Source organism: Pectinophora gossypiella, chromosome 24 (genome assembly GCF_024362695.1).
Source record: "Pectinophora gossypiella chromosome 24, ilPecGoss1.1, whole genome shotgun sequence".
NCBI lineage: Eukaryota > Metazoa > Arthropoda > Insecta > Lepidoptera > Gelechiidae > Pectinophora > Pectinophora gossypiella.
Window position 1 is genome coordinate 8,942,753 of NC_065427.1, and position 16,283 is coordinate 8,959,035.

General features: G+C 37.2%; 1 protein-coding gene across 13 annotated transcripts in view; it reads right to left on the minus strand.

Moving 5' to 3' along the window:
- LOC126377815 (calcium-dependent secretion activator) overlaps positions 1-16,283 on the minus strand; it is a 75,362-nt gene that overhangs the window by 11,718 nt on the left and 47,361 nt on the right. For 6 of the 13 annotated variants that reach the window (XM_050025690.1, XM_050025698.1, XM_050025696.1 and 3 more), the window contains exons 15-27: positions 15,454-15,560; positions 14,131-14,306; positions 13,611-13,631; positions 12,979-13,161; positions 11,698-11,834; positions 10,310-10,500; positions 7,924-8,116; positions 7,098-7,245; positions 6,742-6,854; positions 4,650-4,688; positions 2,471-2,627; positions 1,811-1,952; positions 1,241-1,415 (exon numbers count right to left, since the gene is read on the minus strand). In XM_050025690.1, coding sequence (XP_049881647.1) covers positions 1,241-1,415; positions 1,811-1,952; positions 2,471-2,627; positions 4,650-4,688; positions 6,742-6,854; positions 7,098-7,245; positions 7,924-8,116; positions 10,310-10,500; positions 11,698-11,834; positions 12,979-13,161; positions 13,611-13,631; positions 14,131-14,306; positions 15,454-15,560 — 1,782 coding nt within the window. The remainder of the gene's footprint in view (positions 1-1,240; positions 1,416-1,810; positions 1,953-2,470; positions 2,628-4,649; positions 4,689-6,741; positions 6,855-7,097; positions 7,246-7,923; positions 8,117-10,309; positions 10,501-11,697; positions 11,835-12,978; positions 13,162-13,610; positions 13,632-14,130; positions 14,307-15,453; positions 15,561-16,283) is intronic. The other 7 variants (XM_050025697.1, XM_050025692.1, XM_050025688.1 and 4 more) reach the window with 7 other exon arrangements.

Sequence of the window (16,283 nt, forward strand, 5' to 3'; positions counted from 1 at the left end):
TTATGGAACACACGTCAATTTAGGTAGGAATTTTAAAAACCCGACTGAATTAAGTTGACAGCACACGTCAAACGGGTTGCATACCAGCGAGCTGCCTATTTTATTCATCCGGGTTATCATTCATTTTAAAATTAAGAGCTGTCAATCATCCGTCCCTTTCCTTTTGTGTGGATAAGAAAATGACAGGTATAACTTAAAATAAAATTAGGAGGTGTCTGCAGGAATCGGGGCCATTGTTAATTAGAAAATATAAAATAAGTTTTTGAGAAGTGACGCTTTATGGGTCCATTGTGACGTTGCTATGGTTCTCCAAATTCTCCATCTGAAGTGATTACTTCTTCTTCATGACGTGGTGAAGAAGACCGTAGACTCGGAAAGAAGAACAGAATAAGGTGCACTGAAGTATGAAAATACAGCAAATGACAGTGAGATCAAATATCGTGATAGACTGCAGTTGAAATCTAAAGAAAGTTTAAAAATACCTAAAAACATAAACAGTCTATATATGTCCCACTGCTTAAGTTATTACGAGTCTGCAAGTATCCCTAAAACTTTGAAAACTAAGCTAAGGATAACAGCTACCATCCAAAAGTTGCATACAAAAAGCCAAATAGTTATGAGGGTGCTGACAATGAATATTGCTATATTCAGACAACAATATTTCATATTTAAAGAATATAAAACCCTTAAATGATTCGCTAAACTCTCTATTACTTATAAGTATGTTTGCATTTCAGCTTTAGCAAGACATTAATGCTAATTCCAGTGCGTACCATCCAATTTTATTTTAAGTTATACCTGTCATTTTCTTATCCACCGAAAGGGGAAGAGACGGGTAATCGACAGGCATAAAATTTATGGAACACACGTCAATTTTAAGCACAAATCTAAAACAACTCTCTAAAAAGTTTACATTGTCTAATAACCTAACAGTAGTAAGTTGACAGCACACGGCAGACGAGTTGCATATCAGCAGGATGTCTATTTGATTCATCGGGTTATTAATTTATTCACTCGTTTATTTCAACATTAACAGCTGTCAATCATTCGTCCCCTTCTTTTCGACGAATAAGAAAATGACAGGTTTAACTTAAAATAAAATTAGGAGGTGTCTGCATGAATCAGGGTAAATTTTTAAACTATAGTAAAAGTAAGCTACTTGGAAGGCGCCTAGGTCTACTCAAGGTTGTTTAAGGCTCGATATGCTATGCAGGGTATGATAAAGGACAGAAGATCTTACTTGAAATGAGGCCTCAGTTCTCTGGATGCAGGTCTCCATCATGTCACATGCCATTAGTTTCAGTCGCTGCTCGAGGTGGGATCGGAACTCCGGTTCTGGCCAGTGGAGGTCTCTGATGAAGCCCTGAAGAGCGTCGAGCTTCCAGAAGAGTTCTTCGCTCGTGGAACAGCCATTGCTAAAAGAGGTTTGAGAGTTACAATAATTATGTCTTTATATCCATTATTTCTAATAAAATCAAGTAACGGCGTCCGTGGTCCAGTGGTTGAGTGGCTCACAATCCGGAGATCTCAGGTTCCAATGCCGGTGGGAATATATCACAAAATCACTTTGCATTTCCTAGTTTAGTTAGGACAATGCAGGCTGATCATCTGATTGTCCGAAAGAAAGATGAACTGTGTTCAGAAAGGCACGTTAAGCCGGTGGTCCCGGTTACTACTTACTGATTTAAGCAGGTAAAGTTGGACAGTGGTTTCCCTCTTGCCTTCCGCCGATATTGACATTAGTCATTATGCGCTCAAAAAAATGTTGTGCTTTTTAGAGGAATTGCTTCGACGTGGCAAGAATGCTTACCCTTTAATCTCCCATCGTTCCTTCTCAAATCCTTTATGCAACGACTGCGCAATAGACGACTCCATCAAATCCACATAGCGCACAACCAGAGGAGCGAACGTGTCTCGCAGGTGTTCATGGAATCTACCGCCTTTTAGGTTTTCTGAAACAAAATTAGAAAGAGATCACTTCGAAAGATGTCGTGGAAGAGAGAAAGGGTGAAGCAAGAAAGTAACTAACAACATTATTATTGGGTACAGAATCGAAAACAATCTTGTAAAATTCAACCAACTTTTTTTTGACGCGATGAATATTGTAAAAAGAGGGCTCTAATCCGATACAAAATTTAAAACAACAGTACTGAGGGTCCCCAGCTGGGCGCAGTTGGCTCAGTGTTTCGTCCGAGAGGGTTATATTTAAAAGAATCAATCAACCCTAGTGGATCGATATCGATAGGCACTGAATCATCGATCGCACCGGCTCGGTATCGGGGTTCTGAAGTGTCAACAAACTTTAGATAATCTGAAAGGTTTTCAGCTTTACCACGTACTGAAGCGCTAGAAAGTGACAATATTGTAGCATAGAACTAAAATAAACTTTTCACCGCAGAGGATATGCTGAAGAAGAAAGAAAAGTCGAAGAACAGGTAAAGACCGAAGAAGAAACGAATGCACATCTCACCATCAGTCCTCAAGTAGTCGTTCAGGATTTGGAACAAGGGGAAGCTGTCCCAGGTGTCAGGGGGTTGTTCCGCCAGTACCCTGTCCATGTCGACTCCAAACAACGCCCAGAAGATCTCAGCATGTTCTACCAACAGCTCCGAGAACCACGCGAATGCCTGGACAGAACAACTTGTGGTTAATTTATGAAAATTATTCTTGATTGAGTAGTTAGTGATTTGTGAGAGTTTTCGAGGTTTTTGTAAAGGTTCTCGTCACATCGTTGAGGTGTTTTTGGAAGGTTATGCAGAGTTTTTATGTGATTGGACTCATCTTTTGTATAAAAAAATGTAAAAATCTCGGATACTTGGATTATTTTTAGTTGTAGAATGTGATTTTGGGTGAGGAGGATATTGAAAATCGTTTCATTTACATTCATGAAAGTTCATAATTCATTCAATTCATAATAAATATCATGTTACATGATATTTATGAAATATATACCTTTAGATTTAGGTAATTAATTGTTTATTAGGATACAGTTACGGGTATGACAGATTGTTGGTTCAAAGGGAATGTTCAAATAACATGAATTACTCGAGAACTTTATATTTATAAACTTTTTTATTATGAACTCAAGCCAAAATATGCTTTTATTAATAGAAATGCATTCCATACTTGTCGAAACTAGCATTAGGACAATATCTTGTATTCAGAATGTCGATAAAATGGGTTTTTACAGTGAAAGCAGATTCTGGAATAGGGGGCATCTTATGAAAATTTTAACGAAATTTTCGAGATCTTTTGCATTCAACACGTGTAACTTGAGAAAGCGACATTTGCCAAAATAATTGCGATTGCCTTATTAATTTTACTTAAATCGCAAATATTTTACCAAAATTGTGTCATTCTTTAATAAAGACTCAAAATCTACATGCAACAGTACCATAATCAAAAGAAATAGGAGATCTACCTAATGGAGAGGCGACTAAAGAAGCAAAAGTCATATCGCAGGTAGAAATAAATATACCAGTCTTTGAAGGGAACATTGAATTCTTCTTGAATACACTGTTTATTTCAACTATCGTTAGGATTATGAATTGTGATAAATAACCATAGACTAAGAATTCTGAGATTTGATTGAGATTTTCCTACACTCAAAGGTTGTCTGAAAGAAATTGCTACATGAGCAATAAGATCGCTGAATTTCTGTATCTTGTGTCTACGAGTATTTATCTATTCTTTCCAATTACGCTATGCAGACACGCTCACCAGATTAGCTCAGAAAAGAAAAGACTTTCCGGTGGTGGTCGAAAATGTTATATATCTATGAGTTTATAATAACCTTGAAACAAATTTTGGAGTAATGACTTAGTGAAAACTCGCTTCCAGATTACCGAATCTCAAACATTTCAACAAGGGATCAAAAATATCACTGGAAAACCTAAGTGATTTGAAAGATCAATAAGGCCGCCCAAATTGTACTGTATTCATGTGTTATGTCTGATTGTTGAAATTCTAGTTCTGTGCAATAAAGTATATTTGATTTGATTTGATTTGATTTGATCAATTCCACAAAAAGACTGATTTATTTCTCTACCTGAATTTGTTGTGTATGCTGATACGAATACTGTTGTCAATGTAAAATGTGCGCTATCCAAATATGTTAATGTTCTAAATGTGTCTCGTGATGGTCCATACACAATAGGTAATGTACTAGCTGGTGCAAGCGTAGATTGAACAGAGCAGTCTACAAGCGAAAATCTTCGTAACGTCCATTGTAACTCCTAATAAGTCGAAAAGCTGGTTTTTGTATCTAATGTACTGTAAATATGTTGTGAATATAATCTCAGAGTAGACTGTCAGTAAATCAGTACACTTTTCATTTCAGACTATAAAAACAAACACCCTGCCAATTCATTTGTAAACGAGGTCGAATTTGTCAAAATTTTGTTCCTGATTTTTGCCTCCGGAATGAAAAGTTCGAGTCCCAATGTATGCGAGACTAAACTATTTCCAAGTCCATGCATGGTTTTGAATTCTATCGAAAAACATCTAAGCTCAAGCCAGTGTTCTGAACTATAAATTGAGTCTACTCCTTTCAAAACGTGATCGATTCAAAGTGAAGTATGACCAAGATCGAGTGAATAAACGACTGATAAGTGAATCGTTCAGCAGAGCAGTTATCAATGAGTAGTTACATTTGGTTGCCCGCTAGAGTCCGATTTTGTGTTATACACCTGCGGAGAAATAAAAGATAAGATAGAAGTGGATTTAAAAGTCATAATAGAGTACTTAGCTTACATCCAGGGTCGATAAGTGAACTTAAACTCAATCATCAAAGGACATAATAAAGTTCAAGGCGCCTAAAAAGGTCATTGAACAATATGCAATAAGTACCTATTGCTTTTTAGATGAATTGCTTCAATATGGATTTTAGAAGCCTTGAGCTTGAGTTAAATAAACATAAGAATGCGAATCACTTTAAAGTGAACAATATGGATTTGAATAAGCGTGACAAACTTATTAGACTTCCACAGAATCGAAATATAAGTTCACTTAACGACAAAGCCACACAAAATATATATAAAATACATAATATTTATTCAGGAAAACAAAACACCTGTCTGGTTTCTATAAGTACTTAATTTAAAAAGTACACGACGAATAAAGAGCCGAGTTATTTGAGTTAGAATTTTTGCAATTGTTCATTGTGTACCAGCTCGAGGTGAAAATAAAAGTAAAACATATATTCAAGAGGTTATAGACTAAAACGGTACTTTCAACTCAATCTATTGGAGTAAATAAATAAATATTTGCTGATCATTCCCCACACTAATAGCGACAGTAGAGTAGGTGCTATGGCCCGGTGAACACGTACATCCTGGTAAAACCTTGGTAAAATAATTGTAAACTTGTAAAATTTGGAATATATATGCAATGTAATAAGGCTATGTTTTCCAAACACGTAGATATAGATTTCACAAGAGTATAAAATATATAAACATCAAAGACTGTCATCTGGTAATAAAATAAAGAACAACATAAGCTCACGACTATATCGCCATGAGGTAATCAGAGGTACATTCATTTTATGATGAACTAAGTACCCACACCTCACCGAGCTAGGTGGCCGTATCGCCGTCTCTAATGGTCGAGCCAACAGTAATAAAATAAAGAATACTTACTGAAAGTTTCCAGTTAGGTGGAAACAGTGCAAATGTAGATATTATAGTCAGCTTTTCTGAACCAAGAACAGAAGAGCAAGACAGCCAACATTAAAAATGTGCGATAAAGCAGAAAATAATTTTGATATAAAAAATGTTTTTGAAAGTAATGGGACAGATGAAGAAAAACAATTGTAATGTAATTTTCAGATAGAAGTGGCAGTTTTCATAGAATCAACAACGCGAAGTTAAGCTACAGTCCCAGTAACTCTTCCGAAAACGTAGCCTTGAAAACATTTATTGAATTTAGTACTTAATTATAAAACAGCAATGGTAAAAAATAATTTGTTACAAGGTTTTACCGTAACATAAACCACGACATTCAGGATTGACATATATATTGGTTATTATGTAGCAGACGTTTTGGAGTATTTTTTGGAAATTAGGTTGTCTTCTTTTTTACTAATTGGAATGATAAAGATGACACGTAAAGCAACACGGGCCACTGGAGGCTTAACACTTATAAAAGCAAAATATATTATGATGTATTTTTCAAATTAACTTAATTTAGAATTTGGAAAATTCAAACAACACATGAATTGTGTACTTTAATTACAATTTCCATTTTCAAATACTCCAAAATGTGCATTTACTTACGAACCCATGATATGATCAGTTTAAATCACAACCAGATTTTTGTATTTGAACTTTAATTCGGAGCACTTAAAAATTATAAAAGGCTCAAAATCTTTGACTGGATTTTTCAAAATTTCGGACATTTCAAACTGACAATATCCACGGTGTATACTCAGGTTACATGTCTTTAATTCATATAATGGCGTCTTTGTTAACGCGTGTGCACACGAGAGCGCAATCGATTTGGGAGAACCATCCACAACGTTAGAATTTTCGAATTCCGAAGGCATTTCTCCAATTTCAAATTTTCGCTTCACAGCAACAATATAACGCAACAAATGACATTCCATCCGCTTCGATTCGGCTCCAACATGCGCTAAACTGTACGGTACATTTTATTTGCCTTGTTTGATACCTTCATTGACATGTAAACTTAGTGCTACAGGGTACTACACGTCCAGATTGTGTTCTAGTATACTTTCTACATTACCTCTGCGTAGTGTTCTTCGTTCTGCTGCAAGAGGTCTACACATAGTTCTGCCAGGTGTATCAGATCTTCCAGTTTCTTTGCCGGTGTCACCATTGTCTCTCCTCTGAGGTCCTCTGTAGATTTTTGAAACTGCATTACCATCAAATCTCCGATTTTCGGCATCCATTTCTTTATAAACTTTATCAAATCAGTGTGTGAACGTTTTCGAAAATTCGAAAATTCTTCGGACTATCCTTGGACAGTTTTCCTTACTTGGCTATGGTAGTAATATCGTTGATGACAAAACTGTTAATTGTGTGTTGCTAGTATACGTAGAATAGGAATAATAAATAAAATTAGTGAAAGCGTCATCTTACCCTCAATATTCGCTTTCTGACTAAGCTGAGTGTAGTTCAATAAGGCAGCGTTCTCGAGACTCGTCTGTATCATAGCTCTCACCTCTTCTGGGGCTACTGGTGTTACCACATCTTTCATTAACACTCTTTCTAAAAGGGACAATGTCGCCTGAAAACGGTAATTATGGACAAAAGTAAGTGGTTAAGTTCACAAAGTTTCCTACGGCTAGAAGAGGCTTTGATAGTAATATAATAATTATGATAGAAATATACCATAAGTGGAAATACGGATTTTTGATTTTGAGAAAATATAAGCGCAAAGTTAGTCTCGTAAATAAAAATAACAAACTTAATAACAAAAAAGATAGTACCAATATACAATAACCACTGTTAGATTCTAATTGCTAATTCTTACATAAGTACATACATACATAAACTCACGCCTATTTCCCACCGGGGTAAGCAGAGACTATAGAATTCCATTTGCTTCGATCCTGACACACAATTCTTACAATCCTTTCAATTCTTTCTTTTCTTCTTTCTTATTTGACAATTCTTAGATTATAGATAACAGAAGAAACTAACATTTTAAAAGTTAACAGTTGCCAATCATCCGTTTCTTTACTTTTCGGCGGATAAGAAAATGATGAGAACAACTTAAAATAAAATTGGGACGTGTCTGCAGGAATCGGGGCCAATACTGTATTAAAACTCAAACAAAAAGAAAGTAGAAAATTTAGCAAAGTAAATTATGAATTCTGCACAGCACTTTATGTGCATAGCATTATAAAATCAAAACCAGCAATAATAGCAACTTTAAGGAAACCTCGTCGCCAATCTTTATTACCTTCAGCGCGCCCTCGGGACGTCCGAACGGGAACGCGTATCGGAAGTTAGTGATCTGATGCTGCAACAATGCTTTTAAGCGCTCTTTTATTTCCGCAAATTTCTCCTTCTCTTGTACTGTGATGCTGCCCACGCCGTCTGGCCTGCCAGGCAACGTTGTGGTACTGTGAACCGACTCCTCCATGGAGCTTATTCTAGTAGGACACAAGCAGGATAGTTGGGCAGTGGAGTCGGCAACTGCATTCTTTGGGTCTATTTTTCTACAATGCCTTGGGGTTTTCCTAGGGTCTATAGCATGTCTCTTTCTCTTTGTATGAGGTCTATGTCTATCAATACTATCGTCTATGGTCTACATTTTTCTTTTCTCTTTTTAATTTCTTTTTGGGTTAATCTTTTTATAGGGTATATTAAATTATCTACTGTACGTCTACGTTTCTGACAACAGCTAGTTGACTAGTTTATGAATGATACTCATTTATTTTGTAATACACTATGGGTTTAACTAAATGCAGGTTTCTCTATGGACAAGATATATGATATCAGTGATCAGATACATTTTTCTACATAATACTTTCGCTATTGGCTTTTATATGTTTAACTTTAATTTATTGTATAATTATCAAAGTCACTTCAAATTACAATTTCGCATTGGTCACACTTGGACCTTCATTTCCAAAAAGTCGTGTGTTGGCTCCGTTGATATATTTTTTATTATTATTATTATATATTGATAAAGAGATACTTCTACATCTAAACTCACATTCTTAAGGGGTGGTATTGTATTTTGTAAACTTACCTAAATAATATTTATTCTTATAACCCAAGAATTTCATTTTAAATGGCACTTGAGGAGTATTACGTATGGAAACGAAGACCCAACTTTTATCACTCGCATTTTTCAAAATATTTACTTAGCAGATGCCATGCCAACTCCACAACCACATAGACAGAAAGTATTAGTAAGGGAAAGCAGTCAGAATAAGTAAGCAAACATTAACAACAGCCTTAAAGATAGGGAGACGAAGGTTATTCATAGGACCATCGATTGGAAGCTAACATCGAAGTGAGATTATGGAGAAGTGGTGTACACGGCTGATTAGGTAAGTACACTAGGAGTAGTGTTTGAAGATATAGATTTGAATTCCGTTCGTTCTACTGTATAATATTATAATTAAGAAGATTTCACACATTCAGAACTTGAAATTCTGATGTGAGTGTTGTGTTGTAACATGAAAGGTGTGTCAATTTTTATATTGAATTTGATAACTAAATTATAATTTACATTATGAAATCTCTACACATTACGAAGACTAACATACAAAAGTTTCTTCAAACACGACCCCAATCATTCGTCAATAACATTCATTAAGCTAACATTTAAAGTGTGTACACATGGAATAGTAGAGGGCCTTGAGTGCTGCCTAGTGGAACACCAATCTACAACATCGATTTTCACTTTCTATATTTATATTTTTATACACCGACCTGTGATTTTCTTAAAATGTATATAAATAATAATAGGGTATATATTTACATAAATATATTCAGTAATTTATGGCAATATTTGTATCTTAACAAAATAAAGTTTACCCAGTCAAAGGCTTCGGTTACGTCGTTAAAGTTTGTAGGTTTCAAAGTTAAAAATGCATCTACTTTATCTGTTATTCCGAAACCTTTTTATATTTACCAAGTTGTTATTATTAACTGATGAACATAGGCTCTCTTTTCTTTAACATATTTTATCCACGCGTTTGATTTTTTATTCCTATTCACACTAAACATTAATTATTGACTATTGTCGACTTATGTGCAAGCCCTGTAAAGCGTCTTTTTGAAAAAACTTTGGTTGTGATTTCAATCACACGCCCGTCGTAATCAAGGTGAAAATTTGTAGTAAGTAAGTAATATATACTTGGATTTTTTTTCTATTGTGTTCTGAGGTAGATTACCAACCTCAGCACCCTGGTGTTAGGGTTATTATTGAGCCGCCAAAGGCCCCTGACTCTAACCGGAACCAACAGCATAACATGCCTTCTGAAACACGGATCATCTTACTTTCAGATAGTCAGGTGATCAGCCTGTAATGTCAGAACCGAACTAGGACCACAAATTGAATTTCATAATGTATGTCCCCACCGGGATTTGAACCCGGGATCTCCGGATCGTGAGCCCAAAACTCATGTACTTGGAATGAAATGAATTGAACGAAATCAAGGTTTTGTTGAAGGAGATCACACCAGAATGTGATGTTTCAAAAAGGCGTTTACCAGGTTTACACTATAAGACGATACTATGATTCTCCATTCTATATACCTCTACACGTGTAGGTACGTACAAATGTTACAAAAACACACTTAAACAATAGAATAAACAAACATCATACTAACCTGTTGCCATGCACATGACTTGCGCAGAAAGCGAAAGAGTAATGCATCAGAGTGGGATCAACAGTCTGTTGACCGCTTTCAGCGACATCTAGTAGATCAGACAAGTAACACAGATGGCGGTAGCACCCCCGCACCCCGTAACGGGCGCAGTACTCATCCAGGACAAACACTTGTCCGGGAGAAAACCAACCCTGGAAAGAACATACAACTTAGAGATATACAGACAGACAAGTACTATCCTGGACAAAATCACAAGTTAGACTAGCAACTATTCTTGGCATTGAAGAAGTTGAATATAGGAAGATGGATATTATACATCTATACATCAACATAATTATTAATGTTACTATGGTAACAACATTGCCTAGATTATTTTCATCATCATGATCAATTTAAGAGCCACGCTCTTGTCGGTGTAGCATTTTCCATTCCAGTCTATCAAAGGCCAATTCCTTGACTTCCCTATAAGACACGACGTTAACCTTTTCTTTAATCTGTTCCATGTAAGCTCTTCTTGGTCTTCCCCTTCCTCTCTTTCCTTCTAGCTTTCCTTCTATGATGTTTTTAATGAATTCGTCGTGTCTTATTAGGTGTCCAATCATCTTGCCTCTTCTGTCCTCAATAATTCTCAGTATTTGTCTCTTTTCCCTTACTCTTACTAGCACTTCCTCATTTGTAACCCTTTCTGTCCAACTTATTCTTTCCATCCTCCTCCAACACCACATTTCAAAGGCCTCGAGTCTCTCTCTGTCCTTCTGTGTCAGTGTCCAAGTTATTTTATAAATTAGATTATTTTATAAATTATAAATAAAAATAATTATAGATGGCGGTGTAAAGATTTTCCTTCGCCAACCTTCAAATTTCATGGATAACAGACATATGCATGCACCTCTTATCTTTTTTTTTGGGTAAGTTTTTATTACACCCAGGCACAACACATTTTCCATCCATTATTATTCTGATCAAAATAAAGAGAAGCAATAGGTACAGGGGGGTTAAAATTGGCATATTGAAGCAATTCATCTAAAAAAGCAATATTACAATTTGACATTTGCGCATATAAAAATAAGTGCGCAATGCAAACAAATGTCAAATAGCAATATTGCTTTCTTAGATGAATTGCTTCGATGTGGCCATTTAAACCCCCCAGGTAGCAACATAATTCTATACATAATGTGATCGAAACATCAAGCAACAATTTTTATTTTTATTGCTTCTTTCGTTACATTGTATTTTTGTAATTAAGTACCCGAGTACTTAATAAGTTAAATCTCGACAACGCTATCTATATTATTACAATAAAAAAAAATTAAATAAATAAATAAATCATTGACTCATGTGTTAGTAAATAAAAAAATGTCTTTTTTCTTTTTTATTAAAGCTCTTACCAAAGAACAGTACGGATCTTGCAGACGATATTTCAATGTTTGCGACTGAAGCATGGAGAACAACTGATGATGATCAAATTGACATGGATCTGCTTGGATGTAGTCTTCCATGCCGTGTTTGCGAGCCTTATCGGCATCTGGAAGCAGAAGGAATCGATGAACGGTGCTGAGGAATTAATTGATGATGATCGATGAAACTGATGATTTTAGTTTACTTTTTTTATTCACGTATTTCTTGTTGCACCTGTTAGTGGTTAAATGGTTGTCTCCTGTGAGTGATCGCCTGGTAGAAATAGCTCTAGAGCAATAAGGCCGCCCAACAGACTAGTTTCCAACTAGTCAAATCAGTTACTTTTTACTAAACGTCAAAATACAAAATTATTTATTTTATTTATTTAAGATCAACAGTCTACTACGGAATTTTATTTATTATTTTTTGACGTGACTTATTGTAGATTTGCCGCAGATGGCATTAACTACTTGGCCGGACAAATGGGGAGCGCTGAAGGCTCTCACCCGGTACAACGTTTAAGACAACAGGCCTGAGGGTGCCCAGTTGGGCGCGAACCTCGGCTCAGGGCGTCGTCTGAGAGGAAAAATATTTGAAAGAATTAATCGACCCTAGTGGGTCGATAGCGATAAGCGCTGAATGAGGGAAATCGTCGAATCGTTTTCCCTCATTCAGCGCTTATCGCTATCGACCCACTAGGGTCCACTAGGGTAGGGGTTACTATGAAATTTGTGTGAAAAAACAACCTGTGATATCATAGAATAAAAATGTACGTTTAAAACCGAAAACGTGACAAAGTGTCGCGCTTTATTATTACACTAGCGTGCGCCCGCGACTTCTTCCGCGTGGTTTTCGGTTTCCGCGGTAAGAATTTCCGATTTTTTTAATTGTTAAAGCCTGTGAGTTATTCTGATGCATAAGCTACATTATTGTAAAGTTTTATTAAAATCTATTCAGTAATTTTTGCGTAGTTTTTTCGAAGCAAATGGAATTCTATAGGTAGTCTCTGCTTACCCCGGTGGGAAATAGGCGTGAGTTTATGTATGTATGTATGTAGTTGTTGCGTGAAAGAGAAACAAACGTCCATACTCACAAACTTTCACATTTATAATATTAGTAAGATAAAAAGATTTTTCTTTCATTTTCTTTCAACCTTTCGTTTAATTGTGGATGTTTACAGTGTATCACCAAGCCCGGGCCTTAAGTGCTTTAAAGAATCATACCCATTTAGAAATAAGCGCACTACTAAGAAAAAGAAGATGAATCATCACCTTTACCTCCCATAATCTTATGATGAGTATCAGATGTGGTTGGCGGAGTGGGCTTGTGACTCTGTCCCGTGGCTCGGTATAACGCCATAACCCATAGGTGGCATTCATTCTCGTCTGAGACACCCATTAGGACCGATTCGCCGTCGCGCACTGCGTTCATGAAGTACTTAGCGCCTTCCAGCTCTGAAAGTGGATAGATGGGTCAACAGTAAAATCTAGAAATAGAAGCAGTGGTAGCCCAGTTGGTAGAACGATTGCCTCTTTGAGGTCGCAGGTTCGAATCCAGCACAAGCCTAAACCAATCATTGTCGAATTTGTTTTCAAATTCATATTTGGATCATAAATGATTTTCTTATCACGTGTTCAGCGGTGAAGAAAAACGTCGTGAGGAGACCCACATTCCCGAGAAATGGATTTTCGTAGGTATGTGACCTGGGTAGGGAAGGTCAGACAGGCAGTCGCTTCTGTAAAAAACCAGACCTGTCAAATCTTCAGGTTAGGTAAGCGGACCCTGTGAGAAACGGGATAATGCTAGGGGGATGATGAGATGACATTTTAATGTTCAAAATGTAATTTCATTTTTCTTTGGTTATTAAAATGCTTACTTAACTTTGAAAGTTTCTAAATCTTACCTTGACCAACCATTAGTTGAGCTGTAATAGACAAAAAAAATATATTACACATCTTTTCTGTGACCATATTGTACATACTATAAACTCAGGAGTGGGGGAGGAGAACCACAAAGACAACTTGCAGCCACTGTTGGTACGAAGTCCTACGATAGAGTCCTTAGACTTTACGGTAAAAGCCTCCGTGGTTAGAGCGTCAGGCTCTCGGTCGGAGGTCCGGGTTCATCAGTCGAAATTAATTTGTGAGACTGTCCTCTCGTAAGGACTTTGCAGGCTTGAATCACCAGATTGTCCGGAAAAGTAAGATGATTCCGTGCTTCGGAGGGCACGTTAAGCCGCTCTATAGTACATACTTCTGTATTTTTATAACACCACAATTTGTACGAACATATGGTCGCAATAAAACATTTCTATTTCTACATATTAGGCTACATATTTCTATATAAAATACCAACCATTCTTCATCTCCGAAAAAACATTATCTTTATAGCAATAAGTACCAAATAAATACGTCAATACTCACCACTAGCCAGTTCAATGTAGTCAACGGTGAACCCGTCCAGCTGCATCATCTCAGCTGGCTCGGACTTCTTGTCCTTATAGGAGCAGAGCGCGAAGGTGTACTGGCTGACTTGCACCAGCACCATGTAGCGACGCTTCCACTTCCGCCACACAGCCTTGCCGATCACGTGCAGGTAGCTGATGAAAGATGACGTTCACTACTTGGCTGATAGGCCCTAGCACACCCTGCCAGGTTGGCATGACAACCGCGTCGCGCGCGGCGCGAATTATATTGAGCGCTTCGACCAATAAACGATACGAATGCTATCTACGTAGATGGACGTCAAACGGCTATTGGTCGAAGCCTCGATATCATTCGCGTTGAGCTCAGCGCGGTTGCCGTGCAGAGCCTACTGGACACTTCATATAAACAACCTTATTTCACACAGACACCACACATTGACGTTATCGTATACGCGCATCTGCGTGTAGCGTGTGTGACGTCTGACGCCATACGATTCAAGTCTAAACTATGTTCGAGGGGGTGAATTAGTTACCTATGGTGACGATAGCGAGGTAATTTTTTCACCTTAATTTCATGTGATGGTAGCAAAACGGCCAAGTCATATTTTGCTAACGTGTAGAGTTTGTGAACTTACAGTTTGTATAATTAGGACGTGTAGAGTTAGAAACTTGGCGCTACATTTCCTGACGACCCGATTACTCTAGCCATAGAGGCAGCCAATGAGCTCGCGACACCAAACACTTCAGGACCCCGATTCCTGACCTCGCCGGCGTGGTCGACGATTTCCCTCATTCAGCGCTTATCGCTATCGATCCACTAGGGTCGATTAATTCTTTCAAATATTTTTCCTCTCAGACGACGCCCTGAGCCGAGGTTCGCGCCCAACTGGGCACCCTCAGGCCTGTTGTCTTAAACGTTGTACCGGGTGAGAGCCTTCAGCGCACCTCATTTATCCAGTCACGTCAAAAAAAAAAAAAATTGGCGCTACATGAGATCTGATGACTTTTTGACATTGTGATCGATATGATCTCGTCTTGGCTACATATATACATACATAAACTCACGCCTATTTCCCACCGGGGTAAGCAGAGACTATAGAATTCCATTTGCTTCGATCCTGACACACTTCTCTTGCTTCCTCCACATTCATCAATCGCTTCATACACGCACGCCGGTTCAGAGTAGATCGTATTGAACCTTATCTAAGGACATCTCCAATTTGGTCATCTTAAGTCATTCTCGTTCGGAGAGGGAAGGCTACATTTTACGTGAAAATGTTTTTGTTGGGTTAGATTAGTCTTTAAAATTTTGTCGACTTACCCACAATGTTTCATGTTCAACGGCTTGTCCATCCGACAAGCGATCTTGATCCTTAAGTCTTGGTCCGGAAGGTTCTTCGGTACAGTCATACGATGCCATTCAGGAGCCTTTGCGAACAAATGAAATAGTTAACGTGCATATGCGACATATGTAACGGGTTTAAGGCTTTTTTCAATACAATAATAAACATGTTAATATTGGTGCTAATTCTTGTACAATCATGAGCAATATTATGTACCCATTTTAGAACCCTGTCGCACTATCATATTTGACATTTAATGAGGCTTACGGTTTAATTTGTCAAAAAAGTTAATGTGACATGGTTGCAAAGTGTATACATAGTACTCGTGACCGTAGACACCATCTAATTTTATTTTAAGTTATACCCGTCATTTTCAACATGTTTGTTTATGATAATTACGACGAATAAATGTTTCTGATTTCTGGGGGGTTAAAAAGGCCGCATCGAAGCAATTCATCTAAAAAAGCAATAATGCAATTTGACAATTGCGCATACAAAAGTAAGTAAATGTCAAATAGAAATATTGCTTTTTTTAGATGAATTGCTACGATGTGGCCATTTTAACCGCCTTATTTCTTGATATAAGCAAAATAAACGCTGTGACATACGGACGATAGACGGACGGACGGACAGACAGACATGACGAAACCATTAAGGATTCCGTTTTTGCCATTTGGATATGGAACCCTAAAAACTGGCGGGATGTAACTTAAAAAATACAAATTAATTATTGAGAATTTGAAACGAGTGAAGTGCCTATCTTTTTATTTTTTTTTAATCTTTATACAATAAAGAGGGTTTTGTCTAA